Source organism: Tinamus guttatus, unplaced genomic scaffold (assembly GCF_059628265.1).
Source record: "Tinamus guttatus ecotype Peru unplaced genomic scaffold, ASM5962826v1 Tinamus_guttatus_pri_ptg000327l, whole genome shotgun sequence".
In the NCBI taxonomy this organism is placed as follows: Eukaryota; Metazoa; Chordata; class Aves; order Tinamiformes; family Tinamidae; genus Tinamus; species Tinamus guttatus.
In genome coordinates, this window is record NW_028288861.1 from 9,519,626 (window position 1) to 9,542,218 (window position 22,593).

The window sequence follows — 22,593 nt, forward strand, 5'->3', positions numbered from 1 at the left end:
CATTTTCAAAGGCAAATATCCTATGGCACCAGCAGACTTTTCTACTACACGTCTTTCAGCAACAAGGCAGACTATTGAACAGCTTCAATCTTCTGAAACAGCCTGTAGGGGTTCTCCTTACCTGACCTTAAGTGCCTCCCCTCTACCCAAACAGAGCAGATAACAAGGAGGATTTTTTTCCTTGGATTAATGACATCTATGGCTCTTGTTTTAGACATGCTCCTTATTCCTAAGGCACCTTGTGATAAAACCTCTATAGAGTGGCTTTAGGAAGGGTAGGGAGACAAGAAGAAAGCATATAGACAACGAGGATAAAAATGAACTCGTTTAGGGATTCATTCTCTACCCTTATTCCATAACCACAAGGGTAGGTGCTTCTTCTCTCAGCAGCCAGACACGTGACAAGGTTCCTCTCTATCTCTAACCCCCCTTACCAGCTCCAGCACCGCAGCAACTGCTTTGGGTAAGTGACCCAGGACTGAAGGCCATGAATGAAGAAGGCTACATGTGCACACACCTTCCACACACTAGGTAAGTGCACACAGCAAAAAGAAAGGAGTGGGGTTATCCTGTAGACTAAGTTGCATAGTAACTCAACTTCCTTAGCACCTCAAGTCAGAAAACTAAGCTCTTCCTCCCCTTGGATCTAAACATGTATTTTCATCCTATCTGTACAATTAAAAGGCTTGCTATGAAAAAACAGGAACTATTAAATGGTCTCAGACATGATTTTGCAACTAGAATAAATAGGACACCAATAACCTTTAAAATAAGTCCATGTTATAGGTCTCTAAATAGAGTTTGAGAGTAAATTAAATCTGTACAAGCAGACTGATTTAAGCAGTTTTAGCTTTAGTAAACTTCAATGAATACATACAATTTAAACTTACGCCATTATATATATATACACACACACACCAATAGTATATATACCAATGGTGTGTGTGTATATATATATATATACACACACCCACACACACCAATAGACATGAGGAAAAAAAAAAGAGAGAAAACAGCACATAGCTCATGACCTTTTCAGTATTAAAAACTGCCCAACAGATTGTTATAAAGTTTCCATTATTGTAAACAATTATACAACCTGATTTTTGTGCAAGTACTGCACTACAGGTTTGTCCTATGTCTCTGGTTCAATATGTAAGTTTTACTCCTAGATTTAAGTTATTTTCAAAACAAAAATGGGAGAAAAAAAGCCCTTGCTTTCATTAAAGCAAAATCAAATTTAAAAAGCAAATAAATTTAAAAAAAAAACACTTTGCAAAATGCGAAAGAAGCTTCTTCCCCGATTGAGCTTTTTGAATTTCCAGATAGAATGTACAGGGAGAACAAGCACATTTTAAAAACCTATCTTCCCTCTACAGAAACAAAGAGGGAAATTCCTTTTCTAGAGAATTGAGTTCCATCCGTGAAGTGCAACTGCCATCTTAGTTCACTTGCCCATGTAGACCAAAATGGTCTGTAGGCCTCCAATTAAAATAGAAAAGGTTTCCAACGCTGTATCTAATCCTGCTGTTTTGCTGAACCAGGTCTAAGAGACAGAGAAGGCAAAAAAAAAAAGGGGATGCATGAGAAGCAGGCAGTTTACTTCTTTGAACCAACTATGTTTTCAATTTTGCATAGAAATGGCTGCTGCTAATCACCAAAGCCATGCAGCCAAACTATTCAATTTATCAGAAACCGAAAAAAAATAAGTATCTTTCCAGAGACAAGTTGCCACTTGGATAATGAATGATATTTAAACAGAGAAACAGGATGTTCATGTAATATGGAAATCAAAAAGCAAACAAAACCAAGAATTATCCTGTACAAATGTGAAGCCTCTGTTTCCTGCAGATGAAATATTCCATGCCTAAGACTATTTTGTGTTTATAAGAGATACCAGACACTTTGGGGAAGCATAAGCAGTGAAATAACACACTGCAAATCCTTTCTGTTTCACTGCAGCAGGCACATCCATGGGTACAGTGTATTTTCAGGGCAAGCATACCAACTGGGATGGCACACTATATTCAGTGCTGCTATTTGGTTTTAGCCATAAAGACTAAGAAATGAGGACAGATATAAACAAATGACCTGAGCCTCACAAAAAAAAAAAAAAAAAAAAAAAAAAGGTTCACATTTCATAAAGCTAGAATTGGGCAGCAGGATTACAATCTATAGGGTACCTATCTTAGCTAAACCCACTATTAGCTTGATAACTGGGTACATACCTATTTCTTTCAATGAGTAACCAAAATTAATTGTGAGACAGGCTTTGTCAGTTTGTTACAATGTGAGAAAATGTATTTCTCAATTTCAGTACGAGCAAAAGACAGTTTAGTGTGCATGGGGTAGCAGGGGGAAGGAATTGAAAATTAGCAACAGGGAGACAGAATGCAGCGGGAAGTTTTTATTGGCACTAACTAGTTAGGTGCAGTTAAACGGTCCAACTGAGGATCAGTAATTCTAGAGTATCTGATGTATATATAGGTCCTTTCCTTTGTCATAAATATAACCTAAATTAGAAAGTGGCCTGCGTGACTGACAATGCATCATATGTTAACTAGCAGGCGTGTGTGCAGGGTCTTCCAGAGCACATAGCAAAGGACCAAAGGCAGTCCCTGAATGCGGAAATTCTGGCGTTTCAGTCAGAAAGAGAGGTTGAAGTGTCTTTTCTGTTTAGTGCCTGGGAAGCTGATAGCCAAAGGATGAGAAGAGGGGAGAGCCATATTCAAGTTGCTCAAACCTGATTATAAAGATGTATAATCTGTATAAAGATCTCCCCCCAAGAGGAGTGTTAAAGGAAGAAATACTCCTGATTTGGTTGCTAAATGAAAAAAGGGCCTTCCTCAGGCACCAAGCCCTGCTGTCCTGCCTGCTGGGGCTTCTCACGCAGTCGCCCCTCTGGAATAAGGCAGCTTTGCAGTTCATCCTAGCTGGGTTCCTTCACACTCTTTTTCCTTCAAGAAAACATCTGTTTCCTGCCCCCTCCTCTCAGGGTCCAGAGCAGCAACTACCCTGCTTCTTATCCTGAACACCTCTGCTCCCTGCCTCACCCCGAAAGCCACTGGGCTCCAGCCAACGTCCTCTGCGTTTCCACTCTTCCCGCTCAGCGAGACTGGCTTGGGCTGCTCTGCTGTAGGTTTCTCTCTCTCTCTCTCTCTCTCATCTTTTTCACCTATTAAGTGCTTCAGGGAGCTGAAAACAGAGGAAGTTAAAAGAATAATCTTACTACAGAACAAATTGCAGAACATTAAAATATAGCCTTAACAGGAAATATGCAGCCCTCCCAGGAGGGTGAAATCTTTGGTTTTAACTACCCAAAAATCATTTTGTCCCTCATTCCCTCTCAACAGAGGGAGCAGACCAAGTAGAGGTGCATTACCTAGAGGATTTAAGAACAGAACTTGGAACTCTACTAGAATCACCATGCAAAGAGTCATTTTGCATCTCTGCAAAGAGGTATCAAAATGTAAATACAACGGTATTCTTAAAAAGATAATGATTAAGTATTGAAATAAAAAAAAAAGAACTATAATGAGTTACAGATAAATGTGACTTAAAATTCACCTCTGAAGGATTAAGTTACTCCTTGCTCAACGTGCCAACACTTGAGCAGAAGGTGATTGCTGCTGCCATTGCTGGCCATCAAAACCATCCTCTACCACGTGCTGAGGGTTGGCAATGGCTTTGTCGATTCTGGTTTATAGAAAAGATTAGTTAAATCCCACACCTTTTGAGCTTCTGAGCAGATGTGCTTTTGTAACAGTACCTTGTAACAGCAATAGCAGCTGACAAGCTGCCCTGGGGAACATTTTCTTTACTATATATTATCCAGCTGGCAGCAATACTAGTGAACGAACATGCTGCTGCTAAGAGGCATCTATTGTGTATTTATTGGTTGTGTCCCAATCTGCTTGCTGGTTTCATATTTATTCAGCACTGTAGTAAGCTTTTTTCTTCCACTTCACATCCGTATTACAAAAAAACCTCTTGGTGGTCACTGGAGTTTTAACCAGCTACATATCCCTGTAATCAATGGATGCAATATCCAGTTTTTAAGATCTTCCTATGGACCCTGAGGTATACCCCACCACCACACACTCCATACAAACACCCGGTTAGTGCACCACTGAGGGACTTGCTGTTGTAACACGGTCTGGCCACTGCAACAGAGGCTGTCACTGCATCCCCACACAAGTAAGTGAAGGAAAGAAGCATTGGCTGGTGGTAACACAGAGTGGTAGTAGGTGATGACATTATCAGTGGTAGGTGACCAACCAGCCAGTCGCACCATTTTGGCCAACAGCCGCCCGCCCTCTAGTTACATAGATGCAGCAGAAGAGTCTGAAAAGTTATTTACAAAACAGTAACAAATCAAGGAACATTTTGACTTCATTTCGTACCAGTGCAAAAGAAAGAAGCTACAACCAGCTGAACATGGCCTCTGGACATATCCTGGCTGTGATAAGAAGCCCCAGGCTGAGGCCTCTTCAGACCAGGTCTCCTGAGGTTTTATCAAAAGAGCAGCTGCCTGTGGACAGTCAGGCAGTCACAATTATCTTCTTCAGTGGGTCAGCTGGGAAGGAGGGTTGGGGGGAAAGCCAGTCTGTATCTGAAGAGCTGGCAGAGTCGTGTCTTGACTCTGTAACCCAGCAGTGCCCATCAGGGAGGCCCAGGGTGGCTGGCAGCCTGCTACACTCACCGGTACTTGCCTGCTGTCCCTGCCCCTCCGTCCCTTCAGCTGGTGTAATAAACGTGAAAGAACAGAGTTTTATTGCGGAGGAGAGAGTAGGAGTTATCAAACTTGAGGAGGTAGATGCCTTCGCCGGGGTAGTCGTGGCTGCCTGCCTGCACCTCCCGATGGCTGTCTCTCCGATACACGGGCATGATCTCCCCGTAGCGGCTCCGCACGCAGCTTTTGGAGCCCCTTTCCACATCCCCAACAGGGGCGAGTCCTGAATAGGGAAGAGGAGACAACAAATAGGACAGAGCCAGGTAAGACGCAAGACCCTCTAGAAAATGATGGACAAACCCAGAAAATATCACAGGTATGTAAATACAAAAAAAAAAAAAAAAGTTGACTACGATAGCATTACGTGTAATGTCTGCCCTGACCTCTGCTCACAAAGTCCAGCTTTTCCTACTGTGACAAAAAATATTTAAAAAACAGTTCTTTTGGGAATAATATGGAACAGCGGCCACATGTCTAACCTCCTCTCCTGGCTAATAGCTTTCAGACACCTAACTACTTTTACACACATCACAACAAGTTCTCCTCAGTCATCCAGTGATACTGACTTGGGGCAAAAGAAAGCTGGGAAGGGTCTTAGCAATAACCTTATTTTTTCTGCATGTCCTCAATTCACTTTTCCATGGGGATTCCTCAAAAAGAAGAGATTCCTGCAATATTTGTTTCAGATACCAATCCCTCCACCCCCATTTAAGAATGCTCTTGGAGAAGGACAGCCTTTAACACATACTGAAACAGGAAATGCTAAATGCTTTCTCACCACAGCGTAACCAAGAACCCAAAAGGCTGCAGAGATAACAAACGGGCTGCGTAAACAAAGATGGAAATTACAGCATCTGACAGATGCTCTCAGCAGCAAGGCAACAAGCTTCATAAGTTAACCCTTACAAGTTGTGAACCAGTACCTTCAATTTCCTCCTCCTCCTCTTCATCCTCTTCATCACTGGATTCGCTGACCTGAACAGTAATGGCAGTGGTAGTCACTGTAGTCCAATCAAAGTAGACTCCAAATCCAATGTCGTAGTCATCTGTGGCAAACTCCCAGCAGACACGTTTCCCATCAGGATGGGTTGGCACATGGACTGTCACTACCTCGCCTCGCTTCACCACCATGCGGCCATTCTTCTCCTTTCCCATCCTGGCTTTGAATTCCTTCATCTTCTCAGTGGTCCAGGTCGTGGGTGGAGCCAGAGGAGGAGGCTGAGCTGAGAGAAGGGATAAAACCATCTGCTCAGCTCATTTTTCACTACTGTCACACTGTTATCTGAAAACAGTGAAACTATTCCTGATAAGACTCTTGCAATCCCGAGCCTACTCTCAGAAATCTTGGATGTGAAGTCTTCCCACTCACTAGCCATAAACCCCCAGGAGGAGTCAGCAGTGCCTGCAAAGCAGCCTCTGTTCTTTCTGCCTGGGTCAGGCACTGATGCTTCAAAGCCAGGCAAGATTCATCTGCCCTTGCAGGCCTCACCTTTCCTCTGCTCCCCCAGGAGGTCTGCAGTCTCCAGCTCAGCTGAAAGGATATCCACAGCACCCGTGTGATCCGACTGAATCATGACTATATCCCCTGCTCCTTGAGGTACGTGGTATTTGGTCATCCGAACAACAGATTCCTGCACAAGACACACACACAGAGCCACCAAGAGCATCACAGTAAGAGTTCTCAGTGGATTTGAAGCAGCTGGTTAGTAACCCAGGCGTCTTTCTGAAGCCAAGTCAGCCCTGCAGAAGCTTCTGTTACAGTTACAAAAGAAATGTCTGGCTCTGACGCACATTTCTATTATTACCCCCATAACACCAAAGTCATGAAACCAAATGCCACCCATGTGACACCAATGTCACATCTGACACACACCTTGGCCCTCCCCTGTCTCAGAAGGAAGTCTCTCTGGACAGGCCAATCTGGGTATCTACCCCAAAGCTACTGTCATTACTTGCAAAGCAACAGCCTTCCAAATATAGCTGACTATTCTCAGAAAGCATTCCTAAGACACTCTCCCTCCAGGGACAGCCCTTCAGCTCGGTCTGCATCTGACTGCAGCTACAATTGCACTGACATTTGCTGTGTCCTAGTTAAACATCCATCTGGTTTAGCAGGCCCAGCTCTCTCTCCTCATATATGCAAAACACACAGCCCTTTGCTGTGCGCCAGGTGCGACTTGCGCAGGTCTCCGGACTGTATTTGTAATGCAAACAAACTGGCTGCTCACCAAAACCAAACAAACAAGAAAAACAAGATAACAGAGTCCCTTCGGCTTCCTTCCTCAATAAATCTACTAGAGGGTAATTCCCAGAAGTCCCAGACAAAAGGTAGAAGGTGAAAATAACCTTGAAGCCTTGAGCCAAAAAAAACAGCAAGGGAACAAAGACTACCCCAAGATATGAGAGGGATTTTACAAGGCAGACTGACAACTCTTTCCTCCTGCTAACATAAAGAAGAAATAACTGAAACCACATTGATATTACTTCTGTTTCAACACAGCCCTTGAAGCCTCTGTCTCCTGGGCATAAGCACAGCCGTAGCCCAGAGGAAACATCACTGTACCTCTTTCCTTGATTTCTGACAGAAAGTGACCCCACCTACCTCTTTTGGGGAATGGATTTGGTCAGGCAGCTTGTCCTTCAATTCAGTTACTTTCTGGTCCTCCAAAGTGCCATCTTCGTCCTTCAGACCCCGTGCAAGTGACCCAATCTGCGACCTCTCAGAGGAAGAGAGCATTTCAATTCAGTACTTAAGCTCAGACACAAGTGGCAGACCACAGTCACGGCAGACACCACTACAGGATCAACACTCAAAAGGACTGAGGGAAAACAAGCTTCCTATAACCACAACCCATCACCAGTTAGTTAACCCTCACCTGCAGCTCTACCTTCCCTCCATGCTACCCAGAGGGAAACTCCCATGAGCTCATGCCCTGTTCATTGCCTTTTAGAGAGCAGCACTTCACAGCATCCTCCCCACAACATGCCAGCTTGTTAATGCTATACAAAGTACAGAAGTTAGTAGCAACTTTCCTGCTGAAGAAAAGACAACTACTTCTACACCTGCCCCTATATGACATCTACATATCCTATTACAGGTCAGCTGGATCAGTGGAAGAATCCTGAACGCTTTTGAAAGCCATACTGAAAATGTCCTCTACTCAAGTGGCCCATCATGGCTTTCATGTTAGAAAACCCAAGGGGTAAAGAGGACATTTGAGTCCATCTCTATCATTTTCACTAACAAGCAAGCCATAAATTGTGCAATGGCAGCACGATAATAGTAAAGAACTCCAAGCACTGCACTGTGAGGAGATGGGGATATTAGAACAAAAACAAAGCTACACAGCAGGAAAAACAAAAAACATGAAAGGAAACATCCTTGGCATTCAGTCGCTGTTGAATGATTTTTTTTTCTAAATTGCTATTAAAAATGCTATCTATTGCTGAAAATAATGAAGCTGCCTCAAAATAAATGTCATTAACACGTATACTGTCATCAATACGTGTCCTCTGACATACTCTTAAGTGCTATGTGAAATTGTCATAAGAAGTGAGCTAGTCTTTAATAAGAATAGAAATGGTTTCATTTCTGAGAAGCAAACCACTTCCCCCATGGCAGTACAAAACCAATGCCAGTTTCCCAAGTCTAAAAAGTGAGAAACAAGAGAATGGAGCAGTTACAGAAAATATGTACATTATCTGAAATTTCTGCTTTTGGAATCAGAAATATTCTGATTAGCAAAGTGGCAGGATATGAATATGGTGTGGAATAGTTTTTAAATAAATAAAAGGGAAAAAATAAACAGAAAGGGCTTAATTCAGATGCAGTTTGTGCTGTGTCTGTAACGGAGGCAATCAGAAACAAGCAAATGTGTCTCTTGTTTCCAGATCTGTACTCCTATGGGGAGTGGAGGCTGGATCCTGAAAAGCTATTTCTTACTCAAGAAAATGCTCTCAGTGCTGCAATTTCCTCTCCTGGAAATGGCACAACGCCCCAGAAGGTCTGTAAGAACAGCTCTAACGAGCCGAATGCTGGGATACTCAAAATGCCAGACAGTAGCAGAAAATAAGGAACGCTTGCAGGGGACAGTGTGTTTTGTTTTGTTTTGTTTTAAAGGAAGAGCTCTCACAGCAATTTGTAAGCGTCTCCTTGGTAGTCTAACAAATTATAACTTTTGTATCATCATTTTCCATCACTTTGCTTTTTATCTTAACAAAAACACAGAGATAACACACAGATAACTGTCACACCAGACAGCCTATTTGGTCCCCGCTACCATACATGTACACATCTGCTCAGAAGGTTACCCATCGGCACAGGATCTGACAGCTTGACACAGTTTCTTTTCTTTCTTTTTTCTCCAAATATGACTGAAGCCCCAGAGGGTCACACAAAGATTAGGAGCAGCTACACAAGCTTTATAGGCAGATTTAAAAAGTTCACCTGATTCTTCTTCATATACCCCTTTGGGATGACTCCCCTTCCTTTCAAAGGGGATCTAACAAATAAATTTGTCTCATAGCATCTACAAGTATCTGGCATCTGGTTTGGCCCTTTCCCTCACAGCCTATATTTCTTCAAAGAAAATTAGAGGACATAGTAAAGTGAGATGGAAGAAATATGCTTGGATTCAAGAAGGCTGCTAGAAAATTTCATTAGCGTTCAGAGAGGACGACCTTCACCTGCTGTCTAATTTACTAGGTTTTGTCTTTTCCAGTGAGGTTGTGTTCTCCTGAGCGGGGGTCCTAACGCCTCATGGCTGAGCTCGCGCTTCTCTGAGGCTCCTCGCTGCACAGCAGACGCGCGGTCCTAGCGCTGCTACCAGTCCGACCACGAGGCCCCACAGGCCCCACAAATGGATAACAACAGGCCAACCCTTGATAACGTGGTGTATTAATAATATTAAGGACAGAATGAAGAACAAAGACATGGAAGACAAAGGGTGAAGAAAAAGACACTGTCAAGAAGGCAGCAAAAGGTGGTTTCTTTCCCAGTGGCCCCTGGTGAAAATTCTCACACTGCCCCAAGGTGAGAATTCTCCTTTGGAGAGGAGGGAGAGAACAATTTCCTGTCAAAAAATTATCAGCTCTTAGTGAGGCTTGACTATATAACTTTTAAGCATTTCTGTAAATCTAAACGATTCTGTGGCTTTAACAGCTGAGCCATGAGCTATGCCTTATTATTTTTACAGAACCCAAACAATCATCAGCCTACAAGAACAACTCCTCCTATACTGATCCGCAGGATGGGGACATACATGTATATCCTCTCTACTGTCCCAAGAGGGCAGCTCGGTCCTTCCTCTCCACCTAGACTGCTGCGGCTGCCAGACACAGGGGGCAAGAAGGCAGAAACAAGTTGTCATGCACGTGGGTCATGGCACAGAAATATTTTGCTACCTGCACTGGGGCCCACTGGACTCCAAAGAATCAGCCGGCTGATCTGCAGGCTCCGTCTTTCGCGTTGAATCTTCATTTTCTAGCAATGAGCAGGACACATGGAAAAAAGATGGAAAAAAAATGTTTAAAACCATGCAGACAGGCTGGCAAACTATAGGCAGCGCTGGAATGTTGATAAGGTCAGAAGCTGTGGAAACGAGAGCTGTGCAAGAAGCTTTCACGTTACAGGCTGCCTCCCTGTCCCGCAGAACAGGAAAAAAAATCGGTCTCTAATGACCCTGAGAGAGGACGCTCGCCTCGCCTCCCCTCCCACCCCCCCAAGAAAAAAAAGCATGTTTGGGAGCCTGCCCAGACGCTTTCAGAAACGATAAATCTCGGCTTCGAAACCGAAGAACGAAGCCGCGTTTCGCTGTGTCCCCCCGGGCTACCCCATAGCGCTGCCCGGCGGCTGCCCCGCCGAGGAGGTCGCGGTGCCGCGGCCCCGCGGAGAGCGCCCCGTCCCCGCGGGCCGCCCCGTCCCCGCGCGCCCGTGGGTACCCGCGCGCCGCCCCGTCCCCGCGCGCCGCCCCGTCGCCGCGCGCCCGTGGGTACCCGCGCGCCGCCCCGTCCCCGCGCGCCCGTGGGTACCCGCGCGCCGCCCCGTCCCCGCGCGCCGCTCCGTCCCCGCGCGCCCGTGGGTACCCGCGCGCCGCCCCGCCGCGCGCTCGCAGCGGGACCCGTCGGCGGCGGCGGCCCCCGCGTCCGACATGGGCGGAAGGTGCCGAGCGGCGCCGAGCGCGGCGGAAACGCCCGAGCGCGCGCGGGGGGGGGGCGTGGCGGCGGAGGGGAAAGGCGGAGGCACCGCCCGGAAGGAGCGGTCGCCATGGGGACGCGCCATGGAGACGTGTTACCATGACAGCGCGGCCGGGCTCGCGCGGGGCCTCGAGCCCGGGGCCCCGGGGGGCGGCGGAGGCCGAGGGGCCCCAGGGCCCGGGCGGGACGGAGGGGACCCGAGCACCGGAGGAGTCTCGGGAGCCAGAGGAGGCCGAGGGGCCCCAGGGGCTAGGGGAGCCGGCGGGGCGGGATCCCGCCTGCCCCTTCCTGGCGTGGAGCGCGGCGGACGTGGCGCGGTGGGTGGCCGAGCTCGGCTTCCCGCAGTACGAGGTGCGCAGGGGCAGCTGCCGCGGGGAGGGCAGGGCGGATAAAGCGGCCGGGGGCGGCCTGAGCCCGGTGTCCGGCCCCTGCCCAGGCCTGTTTCAGGGACAACAGCATCTGCGGCCGCCGCCTCATCTTCGTGAGCTGCTCCAGCCTGCCGGCCATCGGCATCACCGACTTCGGGCACATGCAGGTGCGGCCGCAGCGCCCCTCGCCTCGTCCCCTAGGCCGGTGTCCAGAGATGGGCCTGACACAGGACGGGCGATGCCCTCAGCCGAGCGGCCGCGCTTGGCGGGTCCCCGTTGCAGGCTGCCTCCCCACCGCCCGAGGCATTCGGGTTTGGCCCATGGGCTCCTCTCCCACCACCCCGCCGCTCAGTACGATGCACAAGGCTTTCCGAGATTCCCCTCGGAACTTACTTTCAGTAATTTTCCATTTTCTGATCACCTTGAGGTACTCTGTAGAAGTTCCAAAAGGAAAATGAACTTTAACCTGCAACAACCGAAGCAGAGAGGCAGCAGAAAGGCAGCTCGTTATTACTCGTTATTATTTCCTTCTTTTATACTCTGCTGAACACAAAATGTATCTGGGCCAACTGCCCATTCCATAAACATACAATTTCTCCATGCATTTCTCAATGCTTGTTAATGCATGCAGATAGTGATGCCAACTGGACTAAGGTCAGAGATACAGTGCGGCCTTGAAAAGTTTCCTGAAAGTTCAGAAAAGAAGCACTTCATATTTGAAACATATGTAATATATTTGTGTATAATGCTTATATCTTGTTATTATCATTTAGGTTTAGCTAGAACCGTGATGGAAAAGAGCAGCTTGCTATGTAGCAACAAAAGACATAAAAAAACCGCAGCGGTTGAAATGCATCATTAAATCATGCTGCTCTTGTACAACATACTGAAATTCCACTAAAATGAGCAGAAATACAGTGCTATGAGGTGTTAGAGATGGGTGCTAAGAAGTTTGGATCAACATCAGAATGGTTAAGGACCCACTAAACTTCTAGCTTTTGTGATTATTACATTTTACTTTGTGTTATAGCTCCAAACCTCAACCTAGCAGCTCTTAGCCAAAGGGAACCTCTGTTTTCAGAAGAGACTTTACACATGACTGTGGAGGCAGCACAAATGTCGCCTGTGTTTTATAGCATGTAAAAGAGAGAAATTAATAATGATTTGTCTCTTTCTTAGTTGGGATCTGTTAAGCAGTAGAGAATCATGAATAGAGAGTCATGGATTTAATTGAACGGTTTCAAAAGAGAAGTTTCAATCCCATACAGGGATGGATCCACTATCTGGGCAAGGACACCCTTCACCTACTGTTCCCTGCAATTCTGACTGTCCCCATGTCACACACAGAGCTAAAGGCACTAACTTTGGCAGATGATCTGCAGTCTGATCCCTTGTGAAGTCAATGACTGAGCCTTGAGTCCCAGCAAAGGATAAGTTAGGTCTTTACCACAGGAGAAGAATGGTTATATATAAAGAAGAGTCTAAAAACACCAACTGTAAAAAGAAACCATGTTGATTTAAATTATCGACACAGAAAGCCCACCAGAGGTCCATAAAGTCAGCTAATATGGAAGGATCAGAAGGAAATCTGATATGGGCTCAACAGAGGCTGGATTTTAACAGCAGCCTCAGTGCAAAGCACTACATGTACCCTTGATGGCCAGAGCCTCCTGCAGCTGCAGGGATTAGCCCGTCTGCACAGACCGGGGGTGACACCCCAATGAAGGGGATATCTGAGCCTGGAACAACAGGATGACTGGGTGATAGGAGCGTCAGCATCTCCGTGAGGTCCTCATAATTATAAGAAAATAGGGACAAAAACACTAAAAATCATGTAGCAGAACTAAGAGGAGCCTAGAAAAACAAACCCAGGTACCATCTCCCTGGTGTAGTTGCAGGACCATCTTTTCTCCCTCCTTTTTATATATGGCTGAGAAATTAACAAGAGCTGATGGCTGTTTGTTTGTTTTTTAGCTTTTCAGGGCTGCTCACTGTAGTTTTTTAGCTAATTCATTGAGTGAAAAACCAAAGAGAGTCCTTGGCCTTGCTGACTTCTAGTTTTCCCACTGGATTTTGGTGATTTTAGAGAAGTCCTTTAGGCCAAATTCTTGAGATTTGCTATTGGTTTAAACTCAGTTTTTATTTTTATATCAGTATTATTTTAATGTAATTACCCTGAATTCCACAAAGGAACATGTGTGGATTGTGTATTCATGCATATTGTAGGGAGACTTAGCATCTCTGAATGTTTTTGTGCAAAATAAAATTTTGGAGAAAAAAAAGAATCTAGAACTTCTATTTGCATCTATTTCTTCCACCTATAAAAGGCAAGACCAAAACAGCAAGACCAAAACAGGTAATTACTTATTTATTTTGACAATTTGATTCTGCTAGAGCCGAATCTTTGATCTCCTCCTTCATCAGAGCACGTTCACTTAATTTTGATCACCCTCCTTCCCCTGTGCAAGAGAAACCAGAGAGAAACTGCTTTTATAGAGGCAAAATCCTCTCTTATATAATATAGTTTTATATAATAATTTACAGTTGCTTTCCCCAGAGGATACAAGGTTCAAATAAGCAGCAAGAGATAGAATCTTTATGCTCCAATAACTAGACTATGAATGCTTTTTTCCCCATTCTACAGCATCATAAAACCAATTTGACCACTAAGTTTCTGCCTGGTTTCAGCAATCTTAACCCTTTGAAATAAAAGATACAGCAAAAAAATATTGATTAGCACCAAGAATTTGCCTGTTGGTTGGAGGAGAAGGCATCAAACTGCAATGCTTAGTTTCGCAGAAAGCACCCGTTGAAGAACAGCAGCAAATTTTAGTGCATGCAGATACAGATGGCCTTTAGAGTCAGTCATTTGTGTTTGTCAAAGATGGCAAGCATCTTTTCCTTTTTTACATCTTTCAAATTGCAACATAGAGATTGTATATGGTGGTGAGATATATACCACTAATATACAGTGTTTAGAGAAATCACAGGTTAGAGGAAGCGCCCGGGAAACCTCTTCTTCCTCCAGTAGAAACTAAAGGAGAAATTCTTCAGGGCTAGGACAAGCAACAGCCAACATTCTCCAGCAAACTTGGAAATGAAACTGTTGTTTCCGTAACATTCTCAGATGCTTGTAAGTGAATTGTGACCTTCTCATACACTTCAGTGGAACCTAAATGTTCCTGGAAATCATGCCCTAACCCAACATTTGCTGTTTCTAATGTCCTGCAGTTTAGAGTCAGCTCTGATGATAGACTCTAGCTTTTCTTAAGTCAGAGTATGGCCCACCTGGCTCTTTTGGTAGGAGCCTGCTAGAGTAGATGCAAAGGTAAGGCCGTAGTATTGTGCATATGGGGACCCCGAGCTCACAATAAGAAATATCAGCAAAAGCCTGCGAACAGCCCAAACCCAGAGAGTTATTACAGAAATGAATGTGTTAGCATCGGTTCACTGAGATGGAATTTTTTTTTTTTGCAATGTAGGGAAAACAGCAGTTTGTTAGAGAAGCCCTATTTGTTAGATTTGGTGGAAGTTTCTCAGCATGGACAAAAAATGTTACTGCTGGTTTTAATTCTGCTGTACTGCTATTTTAAATGATATCACAAGCACTCAAGGTACCAGCCCAATGTTCTTTAGATATGACACAAAGTAGGTACCACTCTATACCAAGTGGAGGTTGAGGGAAGATTTGAGTGAATGTTGTGAAAGGCCAGCATAACCTTGTGAACTATTCTTCAATGTCTTTGTCAAACCACAAGGTTATAGTCTCAAAAGTGACTTCAAAATTAATGACCAGTCTCTGTTACCTGATAGGTCTGGGTCCAGCTGGCTCAGCCACCCAGTCACCCATAACTTTCTTAACAAGCAGTAAGGTTATTGGTTTGATTAGTTTTTCCACCTCTTCTATCAAAAGATTCTGGTTTTGACAATACAATTTAGCAAACAGTGGTAATGTTTTTGCATTGTGTGGGGCAGAATCCAGCTTATTCACCTGTGACTTGTTTGTTCTGCAAGTGCAAACAGGAAAGCAAAGTTGCTGTGCCCCTAGGGAGAGCAGCTGTGACGCCGTCCCCCGGAGAAGGGGAGCCAACCATTCTGCTTTCATAGTACCACACTGAGCCCACGGGTTCAGGTCCCACTTGAACTGCAACTTCAAGTGTGAAAATATTCAAAAATTCAGAAATTCAGGTTCTTTCTCTGCTGCTTTGGCACAGAATGAGTGGTATATGTTATTGCCTTGTGAAATGAGAATTTCTGGTATTTTGTCTTATATTTCAGGAGATTTCACGACACGTGCGAGAGTTGCTGGGGACTGAGGAACCTCTCTTCAGCAGATCCATCGCCCTCCCGCACAGAGACAACATGGGTCTCTTCCTGGAGCGGAAGTCCCAAACAGGAGAGAAGGCGGATGCCCTCACCTTCTCACAGTTCATCCAAGAAGCAGGGCTGGAGCCCTGTCCTACAGATCCCTCTGTGGAGCAAATCCAGAGCGGGGTAGAAGCAGATTCTTCCAGTACTGGAGAATATCCAGAGTGAGGATTAGAGCCTCACCTTCTAGTTCCATCTCTGTAAAAAGACCAGCAGGGACAGCCATAAGATACCCTTATTACCTTGCAGCTGGGACAGTTCCACTTTCTCTAGATTAAAATCAAGAATATTGCTGCTCTTAGCCATTTCTTGATAGGAAGCACATCCCTATACCTGAATTAGTTGTTTTTGCTTTTCTGCAATCACCATTCTTAATTTGCTTCTAGGAATTAAATGAAGCAAAAGCTGTAAATCAGTTACAATTATACCACTGTCTATCATTCTCTGCTGCTTCACAGTTGATTAAAAAGACCACCATAGACGTGTTTTAATTACCAGCAATTGATAATTACTTTCCTACAGCTCAAGTGAATAGACTTCTCCTGCACTTCAGCATTTGAAGAGCTCTTGGTTATTTAGGGCAAAGCAGTAGCCACTAAAGCATAACTGTATATCCATTTCCTGTTAAAACTGCATCAGAAACACAGTGAGGTTGAGTCAGAGGACAGGCTAAGTCTTTGTACTGATTCAACTTTGCATTATGACTTCTTAATAAGCAAGTTCAGAGTGAAATAAAGCCAGACTCAGGCAGCCAGGAGCAAGGAGATTTGCCAGGTAGTCTCCTGTGTGAAGCTTGTAGAAGCAAACATGTTCATAGGGTTATCAGCTTGGACGTTTTGAACAGTGCAGGAGCAAACAGTGCTCACATTCCTCACACCGGTATGAGGCAACGAGTCAGTGTCTTATTCCATGGCTGTTCGGCATGAGCCTGCTCACTGGCAAAGTGACCCTTAATGATTTGTTAAGCTAGGTCTAGGCTTCATGTCCATAGGGAGGTATCTCAGCCCTCAATATCTGAACTTCAGAGATCTCAGAGCCTGTTGCATTAGCAACAGGATTGCTGTTTTTGTGCTTGGCAAGGGTTAAGATTGATAGAAAATGGTATTTCAGAGCAGAGCAGTGGATGTAATGCCACTGTCTAACCTTTCATCTACCTCCATTAATGTTTTATGTTATCATTGAGCAATGGTTAAATATACATTTATTCAGTGTTTATTATTCCCCTGCAAGATGAAGTCCTCACAGTGTTTCTTTCATCACATACAACCACATAAAACCAGCAGAAGGAACTGATGGAAAAAAGTTATAGATATCTCCAGGTTATCACCCCTTCGGGATGGGATCTCAGCAAAGGAATCTGTTGTGAGCTCTGTTATAGTTTATAGTTTATTTAGAATCATTGTCAGTAGTTTCCTCCATTTTTTTTGATGAAATCTCAGCAGCAGTTGCAGAGAACAAGGTCTTGTGATCCACCATCACACCAGGCTCCACTGCAGCTGAAGTGAGAGCTGTGTCAGTGCTCGCCAGCCCGCGTTGCTCTCTAGGCCAGTCCCCAAAGGCCCCCTGGTACAGCCGAGCGAGATGGCTCCGCACAGCCGCGCTCCCTTCTAGCAGCTGGCTAAAGGGAGACTCTCTCAGCTGCGCAGCGGTTAGGTCAAACCAGGGGAAGGTTCTGGGAAGAGAAAAAAAAAGCTGAGTCATTTGGGGAAATGACAGCCCACAACAGCTAATAATTTAACAAGTAATGGTTTTCTTGATCTCTGACTGATCCTCTCTTTTTCAAGCCTTTAAGAGACAATGAGGTTCAGAGAGTTGAGTCTTAAGCTGTGCCAGGCATTCAAAGCTAGAACTGCCATGGGGAGCAAAACTGATTGTAATGGCTCATGCACAAGTAAGAGCCTTTTCTGTCAATCAGTGTATCCTCAGTCTTACATCCTAGACAGTCTGTGAACTACCAGAAATCCATTACCCATAAGAACAGTCCTCTCCAGGTATTTCTACAGGATTTTTTTTTCCTGCATCCAATGCTGTAACTCCCCATCCTGACCAGTGGCTTTAGACAAGCCTCACAAGTATCCCAATGGGAACCAGGGACAAAACAGCTTGTAGATAGAAATCCAAATCTTCTATTGCTAAAATAATATCTAGACCAATCTTCCATAGCAGGTACATGGTTCTGAAAGCAACACTGACTCATACTTCAGTGCCTTCCAACCCAACAGGAGAAGTCCATGCTTTAACTGTGGAGTGGAGCAAGTCTGAGAACAAAGAAAAGGCCCGGACAAGCAGCGCCCTGGTCTTCAGCCCTTTACTTACTCTTCCTGAGCCATTGAAGAGGCAAATGTTTTGCTGACAAAACTCTCACACACAAACCGTGGGCAGGAAGTTTTCTCTTCTGCACAGATGGGACAGTGTTCAGGAAAACACAGGTCATTGAGTAATTTCAGTGTTTTCTGGTGAGGCAGGCGCTGCCACATGCTGCTGTTCAATGCAGCATAGAAACAAGCCACCAACCACTTGGTGTTGACTCTGATTTTCCCTGCACAGTGACCAAAAATCAAATGTCAATAACCAATGTGTATACAAGTGTAAGAAGGTATTTCAGTCTCGCGCTCCTGTGAAGAATTGCATTAGCAATTACATCTGGTTTATTTGAAACCTGTGGTTTAGGATGATCTTAGGTGAGGCATGCTTAAAGGAGTAGTAACAGGCCTAGTATAGCTTATATTTTTTGCAGTGTTTTTCCTTCAAGTAAACAGGAGTCCTTGACAAGCTGCACGTAAAGTTATATAATGATTTAGTCCAACAGCCACCACTGAGTAACAGCACTGCAGCTGTTTTAATTCCTGCCTTGCTGAATTAATTTTTAAGTAGCGTATAATGAAATTGTGGTGGATAGAGGTAGCAGCTAGTAATTGCCAAGCTGGCTATAGGAAGGGTTTGAATATGGAAGCAGAAGTTCTGCCTGAGGCATGAGAGAAAGATTTTGGACCAGATGATGCTTGCTCAGAAAGCAGATCTCAGCTCCTGCTCATGGTTTTAGTTTGAGCCTTAGAGCTGCTGTAGTCTCATAAAGGGAAAGTTCTTTAAAAGTTGGATGATACATTAGCAGAGAAGAGTGGCCCTGACCTAAAGAGACTGGCACCAGGACCATTAATCAGCGAAACAGGCGAGGAAGGCACACAGTTAGGCCCATTGGCTTCTAGTACTGGACCCATTTATGCACCATCCAGTTTAAAAAATGGTGTCAGTCCCTTTCCAGCTCAGAGTATTACAGGCATTTGAAAAGCAAAGTGCAAATCCAGAAAAGCTACAATCAAACTAGGAAGACAGAGGGCAGGGAAGGAATTTTACCTTGGGAACTGCAGGGACACGTTGCCTGTACAACAGCAGGGTCTTGCAGTGCTGCTGTGACTGTCCCGGTCGACCTCCATTCATTGATGGGCTCCCTGCCACAGCACTGGTACTGCGGCCTCACGATGGCACTGTAGGAAAGGAGTTGCTTCAACCTGAAAGCAAAGCCAGCCAGGGAACTGTGTGGCAAAAAGCAAGGGAATGTTCCCTCGAGCACTCTTTGCCCCAGAGAGCTTCCCAGACTCTGCAGCAACTGCAGAGATGCAGCAGCCGCTGCCAGGACACAGCAGCTTTGGGAGCGTGCAGCACAGCACCGAGGCAAATAATCGCTGCACAGGACCAAGGCGAATAACCGCTGGCCTGAGAGACCTTCACTCCGAGCAAGTGCCCGGAGCTGGCTGTGGCTGCAGGCTGCACGGGACATCATGGCTTTTTAACATCATACCTGAGGGAAATACAGAGAAACCACCGGAGTTGTCCACTGTACCAGCCAGCAGAGGCTGAGTCAACAGTGCTGGGATTCACACTATTAAGGATTTTAACGACTACTCTTCTTTTAATAGCTACTACAACCCAGTTGGAAAGGTTCTTCCTATTTGACAGCTTTTCAGTGCCTGCATTCAGGCTAGTTTGTGGCCCTTAATGTTGCTGCTGAAGACAGATCCACAGCACTGTCAGTTTTGTAGCACAATTAGTATTTTTAAAAATAAAATAAGATATTTTATTTCTATAAAATAAAATTTTATAAATTTTATAAAATAAAATAAAATAATCCCTTGCTCTTGCCCCCTCAGTGCGTGAGGACATTGCCTGGGTTATGTGGGAGGGCAGAAACTGGGTTTAACTGGCAGAAAGGAGGAGGAGGAAGCAGGAAGTTCTTAAAATCATGCTAAGATCAGCAGTTGTTATCTGTGGGATCAGCAAGCTTTTTACCAGTTAACAGCCTAACCCATAGCATGTCACAGAACAGTTACACATCTAAGTTAGCCCTTGTCAGTTACCTCAGCAGAATCCCAACGCCTGGACTGACCACAGAGCATAAGCAAAACCCTCTGCACATTCAAACCCTCAGGACAGGCTCCTCTCCTGAGTTATGGCAGGAGCTTGAGGTGAAACGGTATTTCCCTCCCACACACACACCTTTTTTTTTTCTGGATAGTTTGCAATGGGCCTTACAGTGATGATCTGAGGCCATGGCAGGAGGGGATTTTCAAAGCCAGGTTTGTTTTTGTTTTGGAGCCTTTTGACTCCTTCTTTTGATGCCTTCTGATCATGTTTTCAAGTTTATAGCCATGAAGTCTAGAAAAGTCCTTTAGAAAAACAAAAAGCTGTAATTCCAAGGTATTCCCATGACTCTAGCAACTGGGAATCTGGGGGAGTGGCAGAACAGGACAAGGTCTGTGATGATGTTTTCCGATAAAATCAAGAGCATCATTGCAGCTGCAGCTTGGCCAGAGCCCATGCGCTGTGCTTGCCACATGACATCCCAGGCAAGGGCAGCACACCCAGGCTCTTCGGCACCATGGCCCACCTCACCTGCGGAGCGGGACAGCCGTGACGAGGCTGTACACAAGGCAGGGTTTCCGGATGGCCGGACGAATAACGGAGCAGACGGTCAGCACTTGCGACGGGAGGCAGCAGAGGAAGACCACATCTGCCCAGGCCACCAGCTGAGCATTGTCGTAAAAGCAGCCGACCCCCTGCTCCTGCAGCTCTGCTGGGATAAGCAAGGCGGAAGGGGCTCAGAGCCAGGCCCGGGCAGCCTGCTCTCCACTACATGCAGGTGAAACACAAACTACTCCTCCCTACCTGGGACTGCCCTCCCGGGGGGCACTCGGGGACATTGGCAGCCCCCCGCCACCATTTCCACATGGCGACAAAGCCGGCAAGCGCCTCTGCCAGGAATGAACGTGCAGAGGATGAGGCCGCCTGGCCCCGGTTCATGAACACTGATTTAAAGGTTTAGCCAAAACAACCAAGTCTTGGATCTGGCTGGTTTCCTACATCTATAAAAAGCCATTTAATAACCCCTCCTTACTCTCTACTCTGAGATTATTAGAAAGAGGATTTTATTGTTCTAAGCACCTCCCTGAAGGAGAGCTCTCCCCAGTCATCTCGTTTATATAACAGTTTGCGGGGCAGTTGACAGTTTGTAGGCAAACAGTTGCTGTAATGCTGCACTTGAATTCCCTCTCCTCGCTGGGCATTCAGAGCTTTTCAGAGCACAGCAAGAAGCTTGTCTTGTACAAGTGTCGCTACAGCAATGAAACAAGGAGAGGAGCTTCTCAGTTTCAGCAATGCTACAGATTTGGAGATGTGTTTTCTCTGTTGGGTGAATATTTAACAAGCTGGAGCCTCAATTGCTGGCAAAATTTTTGGCAAATGTGGCATACAACAAGGAGAATTTTGAAAAGAGGAGCAAATGAGTGCATGCAGAAAGCCTACACTAAAAGGGTCCTGAAACTAACAGGCTTTCAAAGGAACGGAATAAATGTCTCCACCAAGCTCAAGTGGGACTGGTGAAAACAACCTTACACAACTAAATTAGGAGCTAGTGGACAGTGGGTTCCCAACTGAATAAATATTTTTCCACAATCACATCCTCTGCTTCCCCTTAAAAAAAACTGGGTTTCAGCACCTTCAATATTTTTGACAGGAGAGCATTCTTTAGTGAGTTCTGTGCAAAGTGCTATAGGAAAATCCAGTTACAATCCACGTAAATGCAATCTCACTTGCAGGAGCACTTACCCAGGCTCTCCGGGCGCCTGGTGGAAATGCGGATACTGCAGCATGGAGTCCAGCTCAGAGTCAGCAGCACTTGAGCCAGCTGCTTTCCAAGGTGGCCCCCGCCAATAATCCCAACCTTCAGGCCACAGTTGTCTGCCAAGGAACCTGGAAAAGCCTTCTCAGTCTTGCTTGGCCTGGGGAAGGAGAGGAACTGTCATCAGCCTAACGGGAGCCCCAAGCTATGTGTCAGGAAAAGTCCTCGCCAGACAACCCTTCACCACTGGTGATGGTGATGCTGGTACCGGGTGGTTTTCACCTCTTGGGCACTGCTTTGCACATGGCTCAGGCAGATAGCACTTTGTAGGCCCCACATGCGCCTGACAGCTGCAGCACAGCACATGTGGCATCAGTGGGGTGAGACCCTTGCGAGGGGCCAAGGTTTCTTCCTCACAGCCTATTTCCCTGACATGCTTCTGCCACCCAGCCTTTTATCAACAGTGGAGAGCAAACTTCCACCTTACCTCAAGGCATGAAGAAGTCTGCAGAAGAAGATGGCATGGGCACATGCGTTCACCGTCAGCCCCTTGTAGCGCCTTGCCAGATACGTCAAGGCCTCCTCCCCTTCCACTTCTTCCTCAGACTGAGAAGACTTGAAAATCTCTACAATATTCCTGGCCCACATCCTGGCCCAAAGGACAAGCTTCTGCAGTGAGGATTTAGAAGAGGCATGTGGCCCTCACCCACACAGCACTGCAATCCAGCCTGGCACCTGCCAGGAACGAGTGCAGGCAGCTTACAGGCCCCAGCTCTTCCCAAGGTCTTTTCTTGCAGAGAACAGGCCTAGAAAAG

The 22,593-nt window shown here is 45.7% G+C and overlaps 3 protein-coding genes across 4 annotated transcripts; 1 reads left to right on the forward strand and 2 right to left on the reverse strand.

Moving 5' to 3' along the window:
- Positions 1 to 3,381: 3,381 nt before the first annotated feature.
- TMED8 (transmembrane p24 trafficking protein family member 8) lies at positions 3,382 to 10,892 on the reverse strand. 2 transcript variants are annotated; one of them, XM_088529346.1, is made up of 7 exons: positions 10,817 to 10,892; positions 10,136 to 10,214; positions 7,335 to 7,449; positions 6,222 to 6,363; positions 5,656 to 5,955; positions 4,703 to 4,955; positions 3,382 to 3,449 (listed from the first exon to the last, which is right to left on the reverse strand). In XM_088529346.1, exons 1-6 carry the CDS (start codon positions 10,881 to 10,883, stop codon positions 4,738 to 4,740), a joined length of 921 nt encoding a protein of 306 aa, XP_088385472.1. In that variant the 5' UTR covers positions 10,884 to 10,892; the 3' UTR covers positions 3,382 to 3,449; positions 4,703 to 4,737. The 2 variants fall into 2 exon arrangements, with proteins under 2 accessions (XP_088385472.1, XP_088385471.1); XM_088529345.1 differs by lacking the exon at positions 3,382 to 3,449 and having other exon boundaries at positions 4,319 to 4,955.
- Positions 10,893 to 11,026: 134 nt separating this feature from the next.
- SAMD15 (sterile alpha motif domain containing 15) lies at positions 11,027 to 15,831 on the forward strand. The gene is made up of 3 exons (XM_088529370.1): positions 11,027 to 11,278; positions 11,364 to 11,462; positions 15,574 to 15,831. Exons 1-3 carry the CDS (start codon positions 11,027 to 11,029, stop codon positions 15,829 to 15,831), a joined length of 609 nt encoding a protein of 202 aa, XP_088385496.1.
- Positions 15,832 to 17,049: 1,218 nt separating this feature from the next.
- On the reverse strand, positions 17,050 to 22,432 carry NOXRED1 (NADP dependent oxidoreductase domain containing 1). The gene is made up of 6 exons (XM_010216385.2): positions 22,266 to 22,432; positions 21,766 to 21,938; positions 20,554 to 20,734; positions 19,018 to 19,172; positions 17,980 to 18,202; positions 17,050 to 17,335 (listed from the first exon to the last, which is right to left on the reverse strand). Exons 1-6 carry the CDS (start codon positions 22,424 to 22,426, stop codon positions 17,050 to 17,052), a joined length of 1,179 nt encoding a protein of 392 aa, XP_010214687.2. The 5' UTR covers positions 22,427 to 22,432.
- Positions 22,433 to 22,593: the final 161 nt, after the last annotated feature.

Bases quoted from the DNA above. Each gene is read 5' to 3' on its own strand.
- NOXRED1 (XM_010216385.2), bottom strand. From the start codon at position 22,426: ATGTGGGCCAGGAATATTGTAGAGATTTTCAAGTCTTCTCAGTCTGAG. The intron at 21,939-22,265 runs GTAAGGTGGAAG...CTCCTTCCCCAG, and splicing joins AGACTTCTTCATGCCTTGAG to GCCAAGCAAGACTGAGAAGG. The intron at 18,203-19,017 runs GTAAAATTCCTT...GTCACTGTGCAG, and splicing joins GTGTCCCTGCAGTTCCCAAG to GGAAAATCAGAGTCAACACC.
- TMED8 (XM_088529346.1), bottom strand. From the start codon at position 10,883: ATGTCGGACGCGGGGGCCGCCGCCGCCGACGGGTCCCGCTGCGAGCGC. The intron at 7,450-10,135 runs GTAGCAAAATAT...TTCCTCTGAGAG, and splicing joins TCCAGTGGGCCCCAGTGCAG to GTCGCAGATTGGGTCACTTG. The intron at 5,956-6,221 runs GTGAGGCCTGCA...CCCTTCTCTCAG, and splicing joins CCTGGGGGAGCAGAGGAAAG to CTCAGCCTCCTCCTCTGGCT.
- SAMD15 (XM_088529370.1), top strand. From the start codon at position 11,027: ATGACAGCGCGGCCGGGCTCGCGCGGGGCCTCGAGCCCGGGGCCCCGG. The intron at 11,279-11,363 runs GTGCGCAGGGGC...GCCCCTGCCCAG, and splicing joins TCGGCTTCCCGCAGTACGAG to GCCTGTTTCAGGGACAACAG. The intron at 11,463-15,573 runs GTGCGGCCGCAG...CTTATATTTCAG, and splicing joins CCGACTTCGGGCACATGCAG to GAGATTTCACGACACGTGCG.